The sequence below is a fragment of the Carcharodon carcharias genome, chromosome 26 (genome assembly GCF_017639515.1).
Source record: "Carcharodon carcharias isolate sCarCar2 chromosome 26, sCarCar2.pri, whole genome shotgun sequence".
NCBI lineage: Eukaryota > Metazoa > Chordata > Chondrichthyes > Lamniformes > Lamnidae > Carcharodon > Carcharodon carcharias.
This window is the reverse complement of record NC_054492.1, coordinates 25194097-25217773: the sequence shown is the minus strand read 5'-3', so window position 1 is coordinate 25217773 and position 23677 is coordinate 25194097. Positions and strand designations below refer to the sequence as shown.

General features: G+C 41.0%; 1 protein-coding gene across 3 annotated transcripts in view; it reads right to left on the bottom strand.

The window, feature by feature from the left end:
- Window positions 1-452: 452 nt before the first annotated feature.
- morf4l1 (mortality factor 4 like 1) overlaps window positions 453-23677 on the bottom strand; it is a 46341-nt gene continuing 23116 nt past the window's right edge. The window contains exons 5-13 of one of the 3 annotated variants that reach the window (XM_041175234.1): window positions 19358-19438; window positions 18780-18805; window positions 16760-16848; window positions 13957-14058; window positions 6059-6150; window positions 4993-5165; window positions 4468-4552; window positions 3637-3726; window positions 453-1096 (exon numbers count right to left, since the gene is read on the bottom strand). In XM_041175234.1, coding sequence (XP_041031168.1) covers window positions 3642-3726; window positions 4468-4552; window positions 4993-5165; window positions 6059-6150; window positions 13957-14058; window positions 16760-16848; window positions 18780-18805; window positions 19358-19438 — 733 coding nt within the window. In that variant the 3' untranslated portion in view covers window positions 453-1096; window positions 3637-3641. Of the gene's footprint in view, window positions 1097-1995; window positions 3727-4467; window positions 4553-4992; window positions 5166-6058; window positions 6151-13956; window positions 14059-16759; window positions 16849-18779; window positions 18806-19357; window positions 19439-23677 lie in introns of those variants that run through there. The other 2 variants (XM_041175233.1, XM_041175235.1) reach the window with 2 other exon arrangements.

Sequence of the window (23677 nt, the reverse complement as noted above, 5' to 3'; positions counted from 1 at the left end):
TGAGGACAGACAATTCCATTTTCATTTCTTTCCCATCCTTTTGATTGCCTCACACCATGCACCATTCCCCAGCCAAGTAATCAGAGAGGTGATTAGCATCCAAACCTTTATCAATAAAGGCTCTTAAAGCAAGCACAAGGTGCAGAAGAGAAACGCATCTTGGGATGGAGCCACATAAGCATCAAATCCCAGACTTGGAGTGGTTTTGCCACTATACATTCCACAAGGCGTTTCTTTCACAAAACTCACTGCCACCTTGCACAGAGGTTACCGCCCACGTGTTAAGCTGTTAAAGGGCTCAGTGCTTTAAAGGTTGTTCATATTTTGGAATTTGCAATTGTCCACAGCTTCAGTGCTCGGTTTCTGTTTTTCCCACAAGTATGCTTTTTTTTTGAACGAGTGTCTGTTTGTACACATTCCATTAAACCAAATAATTAGTGAAAAATAGTTTATTTAATAATCAATGCCTGTCTACCCTTACAGTAACTTGAAGGCATCACCAGCAAACTTTATCTTATGCACTCAGGACTAAGTTCACTGGTGATTCTCAACCCACTCATACACCAAGGACTGCATCCCACCATTGCCCCCACTCTTCTTTGAATGGTGCCATTTGATCATTTACTCCCTTAGTTCTACACTGAAGTGTCAGCCTACATAACACGCTCATGTGTGACATGATGGTTCAGTTGGTAGTACTCTCCTCAGTCAGAATGTTGTGGGTCCAGTTCCTACTCCAGAGAACAGAGTACAAAAATCTAGGCTGACTGCTGCAATTCTGAGTGAGTGCTGCAGTGTTAGAGGAGCTATTTTTCAGATGAGACATTAAAGAACCCATGGAACTATTTGAGGCAGGAAAGGTCTGACCAATATGTATCCCTCAATAACATCACTAAAACAGGTGATCCGGTCATTATCACAAAGCTTTCTGTTTGCAAATCGGCTGCCACATTTCCTACAACAGCAGGTACGCTGTAACGCACTTTGGGATCTCTTAATGTTGTGAAAGGTGCTGTAGAAATGAAAGTTCTCTTTTACAGACAACCTTCTGATATCCAGTGGTGGTTCTTTCCCGAAAATGCTGCATGAAGAAAGGCTGCAAAGGAACAAATTAATAAAAGATATATTTACATCACAGGTTCAACCACCAGAATCAAATGGCATTTTCATTTGCTTAAGTCTATCCTCATTATGGTAGATCGCCTACCATGGGTATTAAACTTAAACTGAAAAGCTTTCATCTCTGAAACCTCACTCTCAAATTACAGTCAGGTGGCTTGTACAGCTGTCTATTTGTTCCAGACTCTCTCTCTAGATGAGCATTTATAGGTGCCCTTTGAATACAGGATGACTATTCCATTTATCCATCTTTGAAAAAGTATCAAGTTTCGTTGATTAACTGATTGCATTTTATGATCCACATGGAACACATTAACACATAAGCTTGAGAGTACCCATTATCACACCATGTACATAGAGTCCAACTAGAATATATAACTTAAGGTTATTACAGCTGCCCTCACTAAAGCTCAGTAAAGATTTACATTTATTCATACAAAGCAATTAGATAAATGAATACCTGAAATGTATGAAATTGTTAAGAGGCTTAACAGGGTAGATGTTGAAAAGCTGTACCCCTTGGTTGGACAGTCTATAACTAAGGGACACCTAGGATAAAGGGACCACCATTTAGGACTGAGGGGAGGAGAAATTTATTCTCTGAAGATTGTGAATCTTTGGAACTCTCTAACCCAAAGGGATGTGGATGTTCGTCATAATGTACACTTACGGCTGAAACTGATAGATTTTCGGATGCTAAATGAATCCAGGGATATGGGGAAACTGCGGGAAAATAGAGTTGAGTTAGATAAGTCATGATCTTATTGAATGGCAGAGCAGGCTAGAGGGACTGAGTGGCCTACTCATAAAATGCATGCTTAACAACTTGAGATATTTTTCCTCAAGTAGCCAGAAAAAGCAGTCATGAAACAAAAATCATTCTCATAAAAAGATTTTACTGGAATATATAAACAAAGGATGCATTTTTTTATACATGCACTGGACAATTTTCACCAAGTCCTGATGCATGAAGTTGAGCATCAAACCGGACCTCCCATTTACAGGTGCAAGGTCACAGCATTGCCCATCATAGCCTTCAATAAACATATGGACTTGGAGATGCCCACAGGCTCATTTATAACACAACACATTGTTAAAAAGTTTGAATATTGTGCAACATCATCAAATACACAGATAAGGCAATCTTACAAAAACATTTTTAATTTTACATAGCTCTGCACGTTTTGCGAGGCTGACCTCCAAAAAAGTTTTTTTTTTGGAATGTGTAGCAACCCAACAACCCCGTTGCCTGTCGCAAAGTCAAACCAAACCAGGGCTGACAGGATTTTTTTCCAGCTGAACCTACTGTGTCTTCCTTCCTGGTGATTTCATTCTCATTGACGGAGGCCATGCGGGTTTTTCCATGTACGATTTGTGCAACAACAGAGCTGGTCCTTGAATAGTACAACTGTTGGGCAATCCCATCCCACCCTCCCACCACCATGCACAGGCTTTTCACACTTGTAATTCACTGTAGTCCTTTGTGCAGGTTGGCATGAAGGTCAAGCAACAGTCTGTGTCACTGTGGTATGGTGAATGCATTTCAGCAAAGTAAGCTCTGATTAACCAAAGACTTCAGCCAAAAAAAGCTATGTACAACTGATGACCCTTCCCCAGTGGGCTAGTGGGTTATGCAGACTACCTGAGTGTAGTACTGATCCACACACACTAGGAAGATTCCATGTAAGGGTAACTGGCTTCAACCCACGCAGCCGTAGCAGAATATTCAGTCAGCCAGGGGTGCCACTTGATCACTGTTTAATGACTTCAAAGTTCACACATAAAGAATGGCTATCAGAATGATGCCAGAGGGCTGCTCAAACCTGTGGAATTTTACCTCCCAGTATGAGTCAGCACCTTCAGGAGAGAAAGAAGAAAAAGGAGAGAAAAGAATATTGGATGTTTAACTTCAGTCTCTTTCCTGCCAGAAGAATTCAATTGCCTCATTCTTTAAAATTAACTTTGACGGTAATGTTCTTCTTCCTTAGGGATCAAACATGTTGGAAAATGGAATAACTTTTCCACGATCAGAATCAAGCATCAAAAATCCACACATGCAGCACTAAGTACATTAAAACCCAGCTTATATAATCAAGAGCTGAAAAAATGTCACAATGACATTTCTGGCTATCCAGGAACTAATGTTTAAATTAGTTTACCAGTCAAACTTGGGTCATGGCAGAAACTCGATGGCTACAACACAGAATCATGATTATAAAGTTATATTCATTAAAAGCTTCTCTTTAAATACAAATCGGAAGATTCAAGGAGGAAGAAAACAAATTATTTGGTTTAATCTACTGTGACATTCCCACACAAAAACCCATGAGTAGAACGAATAACCGTTAATGCCGACATTCACTAAAATGGCCACAGGTGACACTTGGAACTTCATTGCTACAGGTAACACTGGTACAGAGTGCGTTGTCGATTGGTTCATCCGTACAAAAAGTTACATAAGCAAAAAAAAAAACAAAAAAAGTCACAATAAATGAAGGATAAAGGCATTTCAATTACCAAAGTCACACTGCTTTGCGATGATATTCCGGTGGTGCCACTTCATAATCACTTGGACTAAAGAGACTCGAAGCGTTCTTCACCAAGTACCTAAAGAGGATGGGTGAGAGAAGGAATTGTCGAAATATGAAAAAGCACCTGGAAACACAGTAATAGAACACCAAGAAAGTTACCAAGATGTTAGCGACACTTTAGTTTCCCCTCTCTATATTCAATGACATTGTGCTTTGGTTCAAACATCAAAGCATCCGAGTCTCAATTCCAAGGGCAGTATAATTAGGGGCAAAAGAGGAAAATATTCCAAGACATACAAGATTACAAAAGGACTTAAGTAAGGTTACAAGAACATAAGAAATAGGAGGAAGCCAGATGGTTTTTCAAACCAGGTCCACCATTTCAATAAGATCATTACTGATCTTCTAAATCAACTTCTCTTTCTCAGATGAGGACATTAAAATCAAGGCATTTTGACCAGAAGTAGGGCAGAAAGCAGAGATGATAGGAAGGAGGGGCTTGCTGCAAATTAAGACAAATTCAGCAGAGTTTTGGATGACCTCACATTTCCAGGGGGTAGACAGAAGTACATTAGAATAGTCGAGGCTAGAGGTAATGAAGGCATGGATGAGGCATTTGCTGATTTTATTTCTTGAAATTTGCCTGAATTCCCACTAGTACACCAAGAAACTATATGTAAATGTTTTCCACTGTGAAATTCCACATTGACATCCTCATAGCAATTATTGATCACAGAAACTTACAGCATAGAAGAAGCCATTGAGCCCAAAGACGTCAAATCCTCATAGCCATTAAGAATATAACAATTCGACTTACTTTAAGAAATCGTGCAAGTAATTCAGCAGCAAGGCTAGACTCTTCTCATCAAGAGGTGTATACGCCAACATTGCTCCTATTCGCACTGCCAGAGAGAAGCAGAACATTAGATCAATGCAGTGGTGTTACATAGTATTTACAGCATAGAAATGGGCCATTCAGGTTCATGCTGGTGTTTATGCTCTACAAAAGCCTCTGCCCACCCTTCATCTAACCTCACCAATATATCCTCTTCAGATACTGCTCAATTGGCCATCAAGTGCTTTGCAACATCCTGATGTTGTGAAGACTATCGTACAAATGCAAGTTCATTCTTGAAAATTCCTTCATTCGACAAGTGTAGGATTAGGCTGAAATGTGTTTAGTAACCTAATACTCAATGACTGTTCTCAATTGAGGACAGACAGTTTAGGCTGAGTGAGCAGTGGGTTGCGACCACATTCAGCACAAAAGCACCACCTTCAGTAGGGAAAGAGGAAAAACTGCAAATAACTAAACCAATTCAGAAAAATCAACAGAACTTACCAAACAATCGAAGGAGATGTGGTGCTCCATAAATCTGTGACATAGGTGCATCTGGATGATCGGCCAAGATCTCTGCATATTGTGGCCTCTCAAATTTATACAGCAGTTGTGTCCCCAACATCACATTGAAATATTCCTTTATTCCTGCAACTACTTCATTAACAGCATATTCCCTAAGGTTTAAAAACAAAGGCACTAAGCAACCAGCGGAGATCCTAGTAAACTAAAATCAGCTTCTACTGGGAAGAATCAGCACATAAGAATGAACACATACAGGCAGAAATTGTTCGGTGATTGTGTACCAGCCTTTAGCATTCTTCCACGGCATCATTAAAAAGATTTCTCCACATCTCATCTCAAGTTTTTTGACAATTAACTTAAATCTGTGTTCTCAGGTCACTGACCCTCCTAGTTTTCTCCCACTGTCAACAATAGTCTCATCCCTTTTTCTTCTTTGCTGCATTTCCTTCATAAGTGCCTGAAGATCGGTTTTAATCATAGTTGTACACTTGTCCTCGGTGTCCTGGTGTGCCCTGCTCCTTTCTTTCGGTCTCCTCCTCCACTACTCAGGCATGCTCTAACATTTCACATGAGCCAATGTAGGACTACTTTATCAGTTCCTTTTTCCAAGTGAGAAGTACATAACACCATAGCAAGACAAATAACCAACAATGGTAACCTGAGATGAAGTGTACAGTATATGTTGTAATCACTCATTTTTAATTATGGTTTAAACTTTTATTTTTTTTCAAATAAAGCCAAGTATCAAGATTATGGAGTCTGGAGCAATTTGATTTCAAACATACCAGGTCAGATACTGTACATTTATTTCAGGGTAGCTCCAGCTGCCAGCAGTTATTTTCTATCTTCAGTAAAACCATCCTTATTATCAAGTGAAACCATGAGGAAGGGTTCCCCATGGAGAAACGGAGTGGACAATCGCTTTCATCAGTTTCTGCACAGGGTTCCAACTGAAGTCACAGCAGGAGATTCCAGCAAAAACTCCAGGCATTGGTTTACTGTATTATTTTGAAAGTTAGCACAATGGAGAAAGAAAATTACTCACTTGTTATTGTCTGTGTTCCCACGTGACTTTTTGTAGTTGGCATATTCTTCCAAGACTGTGTCTACATTCTTTTTAGCAGGCAGGTGAAACAGCTTTAGCAAGAGGAAAGATTACTCATTAGGTTATATCGTCATAGGAGTACGCAAATCTTAATCAATACAAATTTATAATGCAACACCCATTCTCAATTACTAAAAATAGCAAACTATCAATTGTGCCGAAGATTTCTAATTATATTGTCTAAAAGGTTTAAAATTTGGACCATTTAATCAAATTTATGTTGCGGCTCATAGATCAATTCTCTAGTATTTATCTAATTCATGGTTATAATTTCGGCAATACAAAAAGAATACAGTAACAATTACCAAAATGTAACGTCAAGTTTTATCACTTTTGAATACAAGACCTTTCAGCAAGGGTCTCTTAACCAATGCTTCAATTACATTAGCAGTAATTTAGTGCGACAGAAAAGGAAATGCCAAGGTCTAGCAACTAACACGTGAGGTGCTTCCACCTCATCAATAAAACTGGTCTGCAAGTTGAGAACACTGACAAGGTCATTGAACATAACCCAAATGGAAGCAGATTCTGTCTGCTACCAAAACAAACTGATGGTAACACAGGATTACATATTTACAGCACAGAACCATTGGGCTGAATGGCCAGTTTCTATGTTGGCTATTATGCTCCACATGAGCCTCCTTCCACCTTTTACCTCACCTCATCAACAAATCCCTCTATTCCTTTCTCCCTTGCTGCAGAGTATGAAAATTTTGCTCAAGCGTTTCTGGATAAATCAGCTTCACAGTCAATCTTGGTACCAAAAAAACCCACATTTGATGACGAGCTCACTCCTCGGCTGTCACTGGCCGGCCCTACAGCGGCACAACCATTTTACTACGTACCTGCGATGTCGCAATTCATTCCACCCACAAGTGAAATTTGTTATCAAGTTGTCTCTACTTAGCTTAAAACTGTCTTGATGTATAATTAGAAACAAAAAATTTTTCAGGAACTAGCCCAGTTTTTTAAAAATCCTACTGTATAAAAAATGAGATCCAGCATGCAAGGGACCTTCAGGCAACCAGGAACTGCTCTGTCATGATGCTGACCATTTTATAAAATCACTTTCTAGATTCAACTGGGTCCAGGACTATCAGCAGAGGAAACCCCCATTCCGTTAGTCTGAAAGGAATTCAAACCCAGGTCTCAAGGTGAAAGGAAGCAGCAAACCCGCATCACAACCAATTCCTACACCTTAGCAGTGCAAGAGTTAATTTTTTTGTACTGGTTCGTATGCACTCAACCTATGCACTGCCAGCATTTAAGCACTGCACGAATCTCAAGACTTCAATATGTGAGCATCCCAAAATAAAAGCCTTGGAAAAAAAAATCATTCCTGTAAAATAGTCTTAAGCAATTCAATCTCACTAAAGGTCCAGAAAGGGGGAACAGAAACATGCTTGTGCAGCAATCAACAATTCTGTAGGTAGCAAAACAGATCAATAAATAATAAAATGACAATTGTACAGAGCTGAAAGGTAACTCTTTCAAGAGTTCTGAAGAATACATCAACAAGCTGCCTTACTTCTTCATCAATCATTTTTGCTTTATAGAACTGCTTACAATGGCAGCCATCAGTCTACACTCCCAGCAATGTACTTGTGACACTACTTGGCTAAATGGACCTTTCCATCCTCAGCATTGCCAAATGAAATGTTAAAGCATAAAAGCAAAATACTGTGGATGCTGGAAATCTGAAATAAAAGCAGAAAATGCTGGAAGTCTGTTTGTCTCTCCACAGATGCTGTCAGGCCCGCTGAGTTTTTCCAGCATTTTGTTTTTATTTTATATTAAATGTTACAGCAGTTGGCTTAAAATCACATGCATGATTTCCAGAAAGAACTTGCATTGCTCTTCATCTCAGTCTTAAATGGGAGACCCCTTATTTTTAAATTGCGTCCCCTAGTTCTGCTCTCCCCACAAGGAGAAAGATCCCTTCAGCCCCAATGTCAAGATCCCTCAGGATCTTATATATTTCAATATGATCATCTCTCATTCTTCCGCATCCCAATGGTTACAGGCCCAGTCTGTTTAACCTTTTCTCATAAGGTAACCCACCCGCACCCTCCCCCCACCCATCCCAGGTACAGTCAAGTGAACCTTCTCTGAACTGCTTCTAATGCTAACGCATTTATATCCTTTCTTAAATAAGATCAAAACTGTACACAGTACTCCAGATGTGGTCTCACCAATACCCTGTACAACTCCAGCAAAAACATCTCTACTTATACATTGCTTGTGCTTGCAATAAACAAGAACATTGCATTTGCCACACTTGCTGTACCTGCACACGAACTTTGTGATTCATGTACCAGGACACCCAGATCCCTCCCTTCTGCAATCTCTCGCTATTTAAATAATATGCTGCATTTCTGTTATTCCTGAAGTGGACAAGTTCACATTTTCCCACATTATACTCCAGGTGCCAAATTTTTGCCCACTCAACTTATCTATATTCCTTTGCAGGGTCTTTCTGCCCTCTTTACAACTTACTTTCCTACCTACCTTTGTATTGTTACTAAATATGCTGATGGCTCATTAGGCCCCTTCATCCAAGTCATTGATATAAATTGTAAGTAGTTGAGGCCCCTCTGCACTGATCCCTGTGGCACTCCATCTGGCAACCCAAAAAAGACACATTTATGCCTACTGTTACCCATTGGCTAACCAATCTTCTATTCATGCTAATAGGCTACCACCTACACCATGAGCTTTTATTGTGCATAGTAAGCTTCGATGTGGCACTTTATCAAATGCCTCCTGGAAATTTAAGTGTAGCACATCCACAGGTTCCCCTTTACCTAGGTTGCTTGTATCTTGCTCAAAGAACTCCAATAAATTAGCCAAACATGATTTTCCCCTTCAAAAAACTATGATGATTCTGCCCGATTGCACTGAAATTTTCCAAGTGCTCTGTATCCTCAATAATATATTCCAACATTTTCTCTAATACAATTAAGGTAGCTTGCCAGTAGTTCCCTGGTTTCGGTTTCCTTCTTTTCTTGAATAAAGGAGTCACATTTGCTATTTTCCAATCTGATGGGACCTTTACGGAATCGAGGGAATTTTGGAAAATTAAAACTAATACATGTACTAATATGGCAAGTAACTCATTTAAGATCTTAGGATGAAGTCCATCAGGAGCTGGGGACTTGTCAGCTTTTAGTTCTAATAATTTACTCAGTACCCTTTCCCTGGTGATTGCAATTGCTTCAAAGCTCACCCCTCCCTTTCACCACCTGATTCGCACTTATTTCTGGGATAGTCGTTTGGTAGTACAGAGCTCAAGTATTGCTGAAAGAGACACTTTTTGCCCAAGCTTTTCGTCCTGCACTCAGAAAAATTTGCAAAAAATACCAATGTCAGGGGAAACAACATATTTATACTGTATGAGAAGAATGTGCCGATTGGTTGGCAAGTGATTGGTAGAGGTGCTGCCATGGAGAATGCACCAGTTGATTGTGACTGATGATTAACTGCTAAGCAATGTTCGAAATTTAAACCAGTTTCCAACTCCGCTTGGTCAAGACATTGCCCTGATGAATTAACCAGCGAATGGTTGCCACTTATTTTGCTTAGCTGAAACAGGTGCAATGTGTGTACAGCTTCGACAAGTTTTGACAAAAAAGCCTCTTTTTTTTCCAGCTATTTCTGGGATGTTCATTATATCCTCTCCAGTAAAGACAGATGCAAAATATCTGTTCAATTCACCTGCCATTTCCTTATTTTTCATTATTAATTCCCCATTTGCACTCTAGAGGGCCAATGCTCACTTGACTTTTTTCCGCTTTTTAAATATCTGTAGAAGCTGCTTTTATATTCCTAGCTAGCCTTCTCTCGTGCTCTAATTTCACCCTCCTTATTAACCTTTTAGTCATTCAGTGCTGTTCTTTATATTCTGTCCAATCTACTGGCCTGCCACTCATCTTTGTGGAATTACATGCTTTTCCTTTCAATTTAATACTATCTTCACCTTCTTTAGTTAGCCACAGATGATGAGCCCTTCCCTTAGAGTCTCTCTCCTGAATGTATTTTTCACTGAATATTCTGAAATATCTCCTTAAATGTCTACCACTGCATCACTACTGACCTACGCCTTAACCTAATTTCCCAGCAGCCAGCTCCATCTTCATACTATCTTTAGGGTTCTGCTTTTTTGGCCCCTAGCTGCTCATACTCCCACAGCAGAACCTCTTTCCTAGTTCTACCTAGGTCATTCGTACCCATGTGGACCAGGACAACTTGACCCTCCCTCTCCTACTGTAAGTTCCTCTCCAGAGGAGAGCAGAGCAGACGTCCTGAACCCTGGCACTGGGCAGGCAACACAGCCACCTGGACTCCTGTTCTTAGCTGCAGGGAATTGTATCTATCCCTCTGGCTAAGCTATCCCCTACGTTCCTGTTAACTCTTCCCGCTTGAATGACTTCCTGTATTGTGGTACCACGGTCACCACCTTCATCCATATCTTGAACCCGTTGGACAATCAGAAAGGCTGGGGCTCCTCCACTTCTACCTTCTGGGTCCCCTTACATGCCTCACTCACAGTCACTCTCATCACTGACCAAATCAAAAGGCACTATCTAAGGCATGTGATCACTTCCTGGAACAAAGTGTCCAGTTAACAATCCTCCTCCCTGATGGGTCATAGTGTCTGTAGCTTGGCCTCCAGCTCATTAAATCTAAGCTGAAGTTCCTCAAGCTCCGGGCACGTTTGCCCTGGATCACACTGACATCCACGAGCTCCCACATTCTGCAGTTGCAACATACCACCTTCTCTGCCATATTTATTGGTAATTTCAATTTTCTTAAAATAAGCCCGACTACCCCCAATTAGCTTTGCTAGTGTACACTGCATTTTGAAAATGACCAGATTAATTTCTTTGCTAAAAATTAAGTTGGTTGAGGATTTTAGGCCAGAGAAACTGGGGAGAATCCACTGCTCTTCAAAATGGTACCATTGGATCTTTTACGCCTACTTGAGACCCTTGATGGGGTTTTGGTTTGAAGTCTCATTGAATAGCACTAGACAGTGCGACACTCCCTCAACCTAGATTTTATTTTGAAGTCACTATTTGGGGATTTGAACCCACAGCCTTCTGGCTCGGTGAGTGCATTATCCACTGAGCCACAGCTGACACCCTAACCAGCTTCTGACCAACTACAGGCCAAGAAAGCTCAAGCGTGGAACTCGAGTGCAAATTTTGCTCATGCATTTATTGGTGCCATCTCCAACTCAATATATAAGAGGGGGCAGCCTCAGACACAATGAAATTGCAGTTACAGGGAAACAGCTCAACAAAAACAACTCTAATAAACTACATGTCTGATCCAGAGAAGAGATACTTTTTTCCCTTTTATTTTCATATGGAGGCTTTTAAAAAAAGATTCACTTTAGTGCATGTTCCATGGCTTTAAAGGAGATAAGGGAAAGTATGCTAGCACTTCATCATTACAAAAGTTCAGAAAACATTTGACAACAGCCAGTAGTTCTTTTTTTCTAGAAAAACTTTACCCTCCCATTTTCCCAAGCTTCTCTCTGGCTCATCAATTGATCAGTGGAATGGATTTGCTACAATGATACAGATCAATGGGTTGCCCCTGAAGGCCATTGTTCAGTTCAATTTCTTAACACCATCTCATTTTAGTGACTGCAGGCTTCCTCCCTCACAGCAAAATATTTGTTTTATACCAACTGCATGGAAATGATACACCCATGAGAGGTTTAGTTATCAAAATAGTTTCAATCTGCTAACTCCTAAAGTCTCTGAACTGCAGCAGAGAACAATGACTTCTGAGGATCTCAAACACAAGCAGAAGTCTCAGTGAAAAGATAGAAAACACCGAGAGTTGCAGTATTAGGATTATTATTCGTAACCACAAGTTAATGACATCGATTACACAAACCTGCCCAATCGGGACAATCAACCTGCACATCTACGAGAAAAAGGACAGTGGGCACATGGGAACATCACAACCTTCACATTCCCAATTCCTTTATGGCTGCTCCCTATCAGCACTACAGAAGCACAGTCACCACACAGGCTGCAGCAATTCAAGATGATTGACGAACACCACCTCAGGACAACCAGAGATGGGCAATAAATGACAGCGAAACCCACACCCCACGAATGATTTTTTAAAAACCTTGTTTGCTGGCCTTTAATACCTCAAAACGCTTCTGTTTTATATCATCTGAGTTACCTTAAAACTAGAAACACTTTTCTAGATAAATGCTGTGTTGTGCTTGGAGGGAAAGAGAAGCAAATAAACATCCAGCCCGTAGAAAGCTATCCAGGAGTCCTGACCAACATTACTCCCTCAGCCAACGCCATTAAAAAAAATAGACTTAACTGGTCATTTATCTCACTGCTGATTGTGAGATCTTGCAATTGTTAAGTGAGTTGCTGTATTTGCCTACACTTCAAAACAATTCAGTGCATATGAAGCATGAAGTGCTTTTGAGAGTCAATATTCAGAGAAGTGCAATGTATAAAATCTTCCAGCTGGTGCCAAGTCATGTATATCCAGTGGATATACATTTTGACTAAACAATTTCCACAGGTCAAAAGAGACAGTAAATTATGTGATGCAGAGCGCACAAAATGTGACAGGTTGGATAAAAATAAACAAAATCATACGTGAAACATAGCAAACATTCAAATGACCTTCAAGTATAGCCCACAATCACTGTCACAGCACTGCAAACACAAGGAAGCCTGCTTGCCAGACATCATGAGCACCTGCTGCGTTGTGACAGATGAATGTTCCTTCATGGGAATCCTGCACTGACTGATTTCTGAATAAAGTAAAAATGCCATGTCTTTTTTTTAAATTATCTAAGGGTTAGGTTGCAATCAGCCACCCTAACATCGAACCAGAATAATATAGCACAGGAGAACTCACCTGGCACACTGTGCCTTTAATACAGCAATTCGATTAGTCTAATCACATACTCTTTTTTCCACAGTTCTACAAATTTGTTCAAGTATTTCTCCAATTCCCTTTAGAAAGTTCTTATCGAATCTGCTTCCACTGCCCTTTCAGGCAGTGCATTCCAGATCACAACAACTCTCAGCAAAAACAATGTTTTCCCATGTCACTTCTGATTTATTTAATCAATCATCTTAAATCTCTGCCCATTTCTGCCACCTGGGAATAAGTTGTCCTTATTTACTATCAAAACCTCCCAAATTTGAACACCTCTATCAAATCTCCTTGTAGCCTATGCTGCCCTTGCTTCTTCAGGGTTGCTTAACTAACCTGCTGAAAATTCCCATTAAGGAAGGGTCACCAGTCTTAGTGAGCTCCATGCCTGATAAGATGATCTGGTTTCACGGGACCAAACTCAAAGTGACCAAAAGCATTTTTACATTGGTGCTTAGTTAGGAATGGGGGGCGAGCAGCACATGCACACTGGTTTCCTGTTCCTGATGGTAGAATCGCAGATTGACGAAAATGCAGGCCTACAGCTCTGCCAATGTGGTAAGAGAGTCGATTTCAGAAATGTAAAAACAAGGAGCCGGGGTCTCTTCCCCACAATCTGAGCTAAACCAGTGACGAGCAGAGAAAGTGAAAAACCTACTGCTGCAAAGTATTCACAGCATAGAGACAGGTCATTCGGTTCAACAGGTCCATGTGTTTGTCTAAACTACACACGAGTGTCTATCCAGCCCTTCTTTATCTCTCCCCATCAGCACATCCTTCTGCCTCTTTCTCCCTCATCTAGTTAACTAGCTTCCCCTTAAACGCATTAATGCTAGCAGCCTCAACGACTCCCTGTGGCAGAGAATCCTGATGTCCCACCATGGCTTGAAAAAATTGGATGGAGCGCTTACCTGTTTTTGACGAGTGATCAGGTCCCAATCATCCACGAGCCACGGTTTCAACTCCTCTGGAATTTTAACCTTTACTTCTACTCTGTTCATAAATGTCTCCTCCTGCAGAAGCCAAGAGTTCACCAAGTTATGGCTTCTCCTCAGAAATACATACCCATTGAACTTGCTGCATTCCACAGTTCCAAAATACACATCTGCAGTCACAACAGTCAAGCTCAATGCGTGCAAAGCATTACGAATACTCAATACCATAATTGCAGGAGACAAAGAACAGACTTCCCACCTCTGCCCTCCTAAAAGCCTCAACCAGAAATGATTCAATAGATGCCTGGCACCAACCTATCATTCAGAGGTGGAAGTTATCACAAAGTTGTACCGAGTTCTGGTTAGGCCCTATCTGGAGAACTGCATTCAGTTCTGTACATCCCCACTCAAGAGAAAAACATATTGGCCTTTGGAGGCAGAGGGTGCGGCCCAGATTCACCAGAATGACACTAGGACTAAAAGGATTAAATTATGAAGACTGGCTACATAGACTAGCATAGGAGAGCTGGCATGAGTCAACTGATGTGTTTATGATTAAAAAAATTGACAGAATAGAAAGAGAGAAACTATTTCTTCTTATGGGAAGCCCAGAACAAGGAAATGTTGGGAATGTCAAATTTTTAAAACTATTTTTTGTTTAAAATATTGAAGGACACAGCATTATTTGAACATTTGGATATTGACCTGGAATTTTATTTTTTAAAAAATGAGCTCAAAAATTCACCTCAAAACTGCTAACAAGCAGGCTTCTTCCAAGAAATCACCTGCCCTGCACAGTACTTGGAAGATCTGTTTGTTTGTTTTGAACTGCAATCATTTTAATTGATAAGGGGAAAAAAACTGAAGGCAGGAAAAGGCTGCTAAGTTGCTGGAAATCACATGGCAGAGAAGAAAATTTTAGGGGTTTAAAGTTTTGAAGTTGGTTTTGAAGTCAGTCTTGTTGGGGAATAAGTAGACAAAGGAAGGCTACCCCAACTGCTCTTACTCTCTCTGCCTGGCCCGAGATTGTATGCAGCTATCAACCTGAGAATCCTCATCAGAGTGCATTTCGACCTGCGAGTCTGGTGGTGAGAAATTCCAGACGTCCACCAGGACCAGTCTTCACATGAGGGAACTGCAGCATCAAGACCCTGTGAACTTGATCCTTTATTTCCTTTGTTTGTCTGTGTGCGCACGCTGGGGGAATTTTTTTTTAAAAAAAGAGATTGATAGTTATACTTCCAGATTACAATTGTGTGATAACCAGTACTTGCAACTTTAAAAAGTAGTTTTGTTTTATAACCATCATTCTGAGTTTATTGAAGGAGCCTGGTTAAAGTCTCTTTTATTCTGGGTACCAGTAGTGAAGACAAATAATTGACCAGTTTGGCGAGTAAATTAAACTTCTTAAATTAATGGTACGACCTGCAGAGTAATGAGGCGAGAAAGGACATGCACTCCTCCCATCCCAGTAGTAACAGAAATACAATCTTTGAGCTAGGCCACTCAGGGGTGGTGTCAGGAAGGGCTTCTTCACACAAAGTTTAGTGGAAATCTGGAACTCCCTCTGAAAGCTGGATGAAGCTAGGGGCTAACTGAAAGTTAGAAACCAGGGATAAATCCATTTAATATAGTTGGATTTCAATTTTTGGTGTGAAATAAAGTAATTTTTAAAGTTTGTTATTTCGTATTTAAAATGGAAAAATGGGAACGTACGGCTTTTACTACAAATCTAGTCTACAAGTCACTTGGCGATAATAGAGCATGTACATCAAATTACACATTAAAACAAGATACAATGCTTATTTAGTTAAGCTTTTTTTTTCCTCAGTTGGGACTATTAATTGTTGCAGGACAATATGGATCCAGCCACACTACAGGTCTTTGGTAAACTCAAGTAGAAGTGGGCAGTTATGTCATAATGAAGTAATGAAAAGTTAACCCAGCAGGTACAAAAGCCAATGCGCTAGCAACTGTTGTCAGCAGCTGTAGCAAATTAGTCAACTCAACAGGGTCAGTTCGTGTTCCTTTGGTATAATACCCAAAGGGAAAACACACTCAGAATTCTTAAGTCCCATTTTTATTCCATCCATGAGGAAATGCCATTTTTGTCCCAATGTCTGAAAGTTGCAATTTTCTCTGGGGTTCTGTGACATAGATGCTAGCAATAAAGGGGTAATTGAGACCAGCCACCATCTAATGTCAGAACAAGTGTATTTGCTAGCAGGTATCTTTGGACAATGATCAGGACCCTCTGGCCAACCTTTTTATCTCCCTAGCTTAGGGGCTCAGAGGCCCAACTGTGGCATCGAACCTGCCATTCCAGTGCTCAAATTACTGCTTTGGCCGAGAGGAGTTAACTCGCGAGACTCCCAGAACTCAATCCAAAACCTTCTGCTCCATGTGGGTTAACGGCTCAATTCAACAGGGAGCTAAATGTGGCATTGTAAACTCAACCAAGGGAGGGAAACGGGACCAATTTCCTAATGAAGGTGCCACCATTATAATGCAACACTGAAAGAATGTGTGTTAGTATCCAGGCTTCAAATGCAAAGGCTCTTGTAAATTACTGTATCAAAACAGGGTAGAGCACACTATGTTCACTGGACCATTGCTGAGGTACACTGGTACATCTTTACAATATGCTAGTAGTAATTCCAGGAATTTGAGGTCATTTATCACTTGGGATTTAATTTTATGCCAACTTAAAATTCTGGGTCTCCTACTGGATGTTAAACACACATTCAGTCACTGTGTCACATTCTAGCAAACTACATACACTTTCCATTGTGGGGTCCACTCTTGCCCTTTTCTTCCTGGGTGGTTGCGGCGTTTCACTAGTGCTACTTCCATCACCAGCTGTGGGGGCTAATAAGAGGTCAAACAAGTTATTCACAACAAGGCAATTTACTGCTCTTACAAATACTCAACCATTTGCTGCAGCACTGGCTTAAAAAAAAATAATTGAATTACACAGACCACTAGCAATTATTTCAGGCTTCTGGAGAGAATTGGAACAAATATTTAGGATTTTCTTGCTTTGCTTAATAATGTTTCGATATAATACCACATTAACTCTGCTCAAGTTATATTAATCAACAGGAGTGATATCCATCTGTGTTTGCACATTTTGAACAGGAACACTTAGCCAGCCCCAACTGTTGATTAATTTGAGCTTGCATCATCCGGGCAGTCAAAAGGCTCCAATTCAAACAGGGTGGTCCAATATTTATCAGGTCACCATATGTATTGCTAAATCCTTCAAGCACTAGGCCAAAACATTTAGAATCACAGATATTAAACCACAGGAAGAGACCATTTGGCCGTTCGTGTTTGTACTGGCTCTTTGAAAGAGCAGTGATGCTTAGGTCCATACCCTGCTTTTTGTCTGTAACCCGTAAATTCCTCATTCTCGAGTACCCATCCAACATCCTTTAAAAATTACCACCATTTTTTCCAAGTAGTGTTCCAGATCCCAACAACTCAAGTGAAAAAAACTCTCATCTTCTCCTCCAGATCTTTTGCCAATGATTTTGAATCTATGCCCTCCAGTTACTCACCACAGGAAATAGTTTTTCACTACCTACCCTATCAAAACCTGAAAGAGCTGAGACCATGAGCCCTTTTGAAAGCTTTTAAAAACTACTCAACAGTTCACCAGTTTTTTCACTTGGGCTACAGTACTATAAATGTACAAGATATATTTTTAAAAAATTACTCATAGCGCAAAGTGCCTGTTGTGATAATCATGAAATTGCTCTTACCATTATCACTAAGTGACAGGCCTGTATCCCTCTGTACTGCACCCCTACTATTACAGAGCTCAAGGCAGAGAGAGAAAGGCAAAATGCTAAATAAGTAGGAGGATACTTAATCACACCACAGGATGTTATTCACACTTCATGAAACATTTTACTAACCTACGATAATGTTTCAATAAACTCCAATCCACTCCTCCCGCCTGTGCCCGCCCACCACTCCAGCCCCCTAACCTGACCGCACATCCCCCATAGCGCTCCCACAGAACCCCTCTCCTCCCATGCCCACCCCCATTCCCCACACCAAGCCCACCAACACACCCCCACCGTCCACCCCCCAGGGAGACAGAGGCGGAAAGAAAAAAATTAAAAGGCAGAATTCCATGATCCAAAAGTCAGAATGCCAAATGGCAGAAATTTCTCATCTCTAAGCATACCTCAAGGGCATTTTTTTTTTAATTCCTTCAGTCATGGGATATGGGCATCACTGGCAAGGCCAACATTTATTGTCCATTGTCAAATGGCCCTGGAGACTCTCCAAGTGGGCTGACCTAGGAACATTAATAGGACCCTCCTGGAGCAGACAAGGAGCTTCCGAGACAACTAAGGAGATAAATACTTCCCTGAGCCATTGATGTACATGGGGGGAGATGGTGGCAAAGTGATAATGCCACTAGGCTAGCAATCCAGAGGCCCAGGCTAATGCTCTGGCGACACAAGTTCAAATCCCACCACGGCAGCTGGTGGAATTTAAATGCAATGAATAACCTGGAGTCGATAAGCTAGCCTCAGTAATGGTGACCATGAAACCATTGTCCTTACCTGGTCTGGCCTACACGCAACTTAAAGGCCCATGGCGATGTAGTTCACTGTGGCAAGCCACTTGGTTCAGGGGCAATTAGGAATGGGCAAATGCTGACCTTGCCAGTGACACCCAGCCACCTCCCATGAAGGAGTAAAAAAAAGTCCTTCAATTGTTTGAAGATTTCATTTATTCAATAATAAAGTTTTGAATCAAAGCTAAGTTCTAAGAGAGCTTACCTTTCTGTTTATTCTTCTTCGTTTTTCTGAAGAGAGAAAACATTTTGTAAGTATACTAATTATATGTGATGTGATTCTTTAGTCTTGTCAACGAGGAAGCATCTTCCAATGGTAAAGCAGCAAAAAGATTTTACTGCACCAACTTCAGAGCAGGCACTGGCTGGACTGGACAGGCCTGGCATCATATTCAGGGAACATGAACAAGATCGATAATTTAGTTTTCCACTGCAACAAGATACTTTTTCTTTTAATTATACAATCATGTTGTAAAGATGGCTCACCACTTGTTATCTATTATTGGGCGAATAAGGGATATAGAAGATTTATCCCATTGTTGCAACAACCAATTCCCCTTTACCACTTAACCCCACAACACCTCCATTACACAGTTTCACTCATCACCGAACCAGGGTTGATCCTCTAGCTTGTTGGCAGTGGTGAGGGATACGCTGGATCAAGAAGTTACAGATTGCGATTGAATCCAATTCTGCTGCTGCTGATGTCTGCATTTTGTGAATTAGGAGTTTGAAAAGGGCAAGAAGTCCAACTTCAGGGGCAAAATATCCCAAGTTGCTTACATTTCAACATTCTTCTGTTGCATGGTGGAAGCCTTCTTGGCTGGTGCAGCGCCCCTCATCTTGCCCTCTGCCCATTGCTCTCTAAGAATAAGAGAAAATAAAACAATTGCTAACGAAATAAACATAAGAACACTTCTCAAACAGTATCAACATTTAAAAGATTCATTCATTTAGAACATATTAAAAATCATACAGCCACTTGCCATTCCTATAATAAAACCTTGTGTTCGTATTTATAATAGAAACCAGCTTCGTGAACCTGTCACTGCAAATATATCCTCTCTCTGCCAGATGTGAACATTAAGTGGATGTAAAGATCACACAGTTCTATTAAAAGAAGAGATGGGGAATTCTGTCCAGTGTTCTGGCAAATATTTGTCCTTCATAATCACTCAAAACCTGGTAATTACCACATCAGTGTGTGTAAATTGGTGGCCATGATTTCCTACATTACAACAGCGATGGCACTTTATAAAAATAAACAATTAGCTGTAAAATGCTCTGGGATGTCTTGAAGTTGTGAAAACCACAAACAGCAAGCCTTTTTCTTTTTATAGAAATGTACAAAATTAAGAACAGAATGTATGACTTTAGAATGGGGACTCCACCCTGGTTCAATTAGCCTACACCCTTAAAGCTTGTTCAACCTGAACAGATCGCTTGCCCTTCCCTCTCCACATGTAATAGCACAGAATATTAAACGTGCATGTGTGTGCGTCACACCCAGTCTCTTGAGCATCATCTATGACACAGTCAAACCTGCAGCTATACACCTCTACCACTACCTTGATCCGTATACCTAGAGCAGCACTAATGGACTTGAGAGGGAATTCACTTTGTCCAGGGAGAGTCACTGAGTAACTCTGGAATACAGCAGGAATTTGCTCACTTATTTAACAAGTGCCTAAACTTTTCCTTTTAGAATGGGAAAATGGTTTCCACAGTTACCAACTCAATAATGAATATGCAGCTTTGAAACACACAATTCCTGGGAATGTGATTTTGTTGGCTTGTCAATAATTACACAGAAAAACACGTATTGTTTTTTGTTAGAAGAAAAATTCCACAGCACAACTTTGGAGGTCTCAGTAAAATGAAAAAAATACCACCTGATCATGGCCCCGGAAACTGGAGCACTTGCTACAGAAGGTGCAATATGGACTTAAATAGCAGGTCAGAAGCTAGGAATCATGCAACGAGTAACTCACCTCCTGACTCCCCAAAGCCTGTCCACAATCTACAAGGCACAGGTCAAGAGTCTGATGGAATACTCTCCACTTGCCACTGGGATGTGTGCAGCTCCCACAACACTCAAAGTCTGACACCATCTAGGTCAAAGCAGCCCGCTTGATTGGCACCACATCTACAAAATATTCACTCCCTCCACCACCGATGCACAGTGGCAGCAGTGCGTACCATCTACAAAATGCACTGCAACAATTCACCAAGGCTCCTTCGACAGCACCTTCCAAACCCACGACCGCTACCATCTAGAAGTGCAAGGGCAGCAGACACATGGGAACACCACCAGCTGGAAGCTCCCCTCCAAAACACTCACCAAATATATCACTGTTCCTTCACTGTCACTGGGTCAAAATCCTGCAACTCCCTCCCTAACAGCACTGTGGGTGTACCTACACCACATGGACTGCAGCTGTTCAAGAAGGCAGCTCACCACCACCTTCTCAAGGGCAACTAGGGATGAGCAATAAATGCTGGCTCAGCCAACATAGCCCACATCCAGTGAATGAATAAAAAAAGAATCCGGTCAGTGTTTGAACGCTTAACCCGGCAAATAAAGAATTAAAGACAGGTGCCAAATCCAAAAGTCCTACAGTTCCTAAAGCCACTGAGGGAAGGCAGCAAATTTTTCCACTGTCACGCAAGATTAGAAAGCTAGCCAGAATTACTACAGCAGGCAAGACACATTATGTCCAACAGCAGAATACCATAAATGGCAACACATCTTAATAGGGCCAGCAATGTTCACCAAGAATGGAAAAATAATTCAGTGGAAAAAGATGTGCATCCTAAGATGAAAACCAATCACTTCAAATAACTGGGTCAATTTTCAAATAAGGAAAATATTTGAAAGTTACTGCAACTGTACTCTACAGTCAGTCTTGGCTCAGTCGCTAACACACATCTGAGAGGGTTGTGGGTATCGGTTGACACTCCCACTGCAATAGTGAGGAAGTACTGTACTACATCTTTCAGATGAAACAGTAAACTGAGGCTTGGGGTGCCGCTTAGGTGAATGCAGAAGATCCCAAGGCTCTCAATGTTTTGGTCAACAACCAACATCACTAAAAGAAAGATTAACTGGTAATTTATCTCACTGCTATTTGTAGGTTCTTAGTGTCCAAACTAGCTGCCACATTTCCAATTAGCAGGGCAGCAATTAAACAGGGTTCTAAAGGGTTTTAAAATCAAGAACTTACATTATACAGTAGCGTTCACAATTTCAGGACATTCCAAAGTGTTGCATATTCAAAGTGTAGTCACTGTTGTAATTTAGGATCCATGACAGTCAATTTTGCACACAGCAAGCTCCCAAAAACAATGTGATAATGACAAGATAATCTGTTTTCTATTTTTAGTGATGTTGGCTGAGGAGTATCTATAGGCCAAAGCATGGGGGAGAACAACTGTGCTCTTCTTTGAAATAAGATCGTGGGATTGTTACATCCGCCCAAAGGGGCGGTGGGTAGAGTCTTGGCTTATCGTTTAAGCCAAAACTCCAACAGTGGTCAGAGGCTGTAAAATCACAGTACCTTAACAGCACAGAGGGAGGCCATTCAGCCCCATCATGTCTGCACTGGCTCTCCAAATGAGCATTATGACCTAGTACCATTGCCCTGCCTTTCCCTGTATCCCTGCACATTGTTTCTATTCAAATAATCATCTAATGTCCTCTTGAATGCCTCAATTGAAACTCCTCCACCATACTTCCAGGCAGTGCATTCCAGGCCTGTGCCAATCGTTGTGTGAAAAAGTTTTTTTCTCACGACACACTTGCTTCTTTTGCAAATCATTTTAAATCTGGGCCCCCTCATTCTTGATCTTTTTACAAGCAGGAACAGCTTCTCCCTATCTACTTTGTCCAGGCCCCTCATGATTTTGAACATCTCTATCAAATCGCCTCTCAGCCACCTTCTCACCTAGGAGTACAGTCCCAACCTCTCCAATCTATCCTCATAGTTCAAGTTTCTCATTCCTGGAACCATTCTTGTAAACCTCTTCTGCACTCTCTCCAATGTGTTCACATCCTTCCTATAATATGGTGCCCAGAACTGAAAACAATATTCCAGCCAATGTCTAACAAGTGCCTTATATAAATTCTGCTCTTGTACTCTATTAATAAAGCCCAGGTTAGTATATGCTTTATTAACTGCTGTCTCCACCTGTCCTGCCACCTTCAATGATCTATGCACATATACACCCAACATTTTCTGCTCCTGCACCCCCTTCAAAATTTCACCCTTTATTTTAAATTGTCTGGCCATGTTCTTCCTACCAAAATGCATCACCTCACACTTCTCCACATTGAACTTCATCTGCCACCTATGTGCCCACTCCACCAACTTGTCTGTTCTTCCACACCACCCTCTTCGCAGTTCACAACACTCCCATGCTTTGTATCATCCACAAACTTTAAAACTGTCCCCTGCACACCAGGATCTAGATCATTAATATAAATCCGGAAAAGCAAGGGTCCCAATACCGTCCCCTGGGGAACTCCACTACAAACCTTCCTCCAGCCCAAAAAACATCCATTGAACATTACTCTCTGCTTCCTACTTTTCAGCTAATTTTGCATCAAAGGTGCTACTGCCTCTTTTATTCCATGAGCAATAACTTTTCTCAAGTCAGTTGTGTGACACTGTGGCAAATGCCTTTTCAGAGTCCATGTACAGCACATCAACAGCATTACCCTCATCAACCTTTTTTTAAACTCTTCAAAAAACTCCAGCAAGTTAATTAAACACAATTTCCCCTTTAGAAATCCATGCTGCTTATCAACCCATATTTTTCGTAACTATTAATTCTATCCCAAATAATTGTTTCTAGAATCTTGCCCACCACTGAAGTTAAACTGACTGGTCTGTAAATGCTGGGCTTATCCTAACAACTTTTTTTTGAACAAGGGTGTAATGGTTGCAATTCTCCAGTACTCTGGCACCACTCGGGTCTAGGGAAGACTGAAAGATTATGGCCATTGCCCCTGCAATTTCTACTCTCACTTCCTTCAACATCCTTGGATGCATCTCACCCAGTTCCTGCACCTTGTCAACTTTAAGTACCGACAGTCTATTCAAC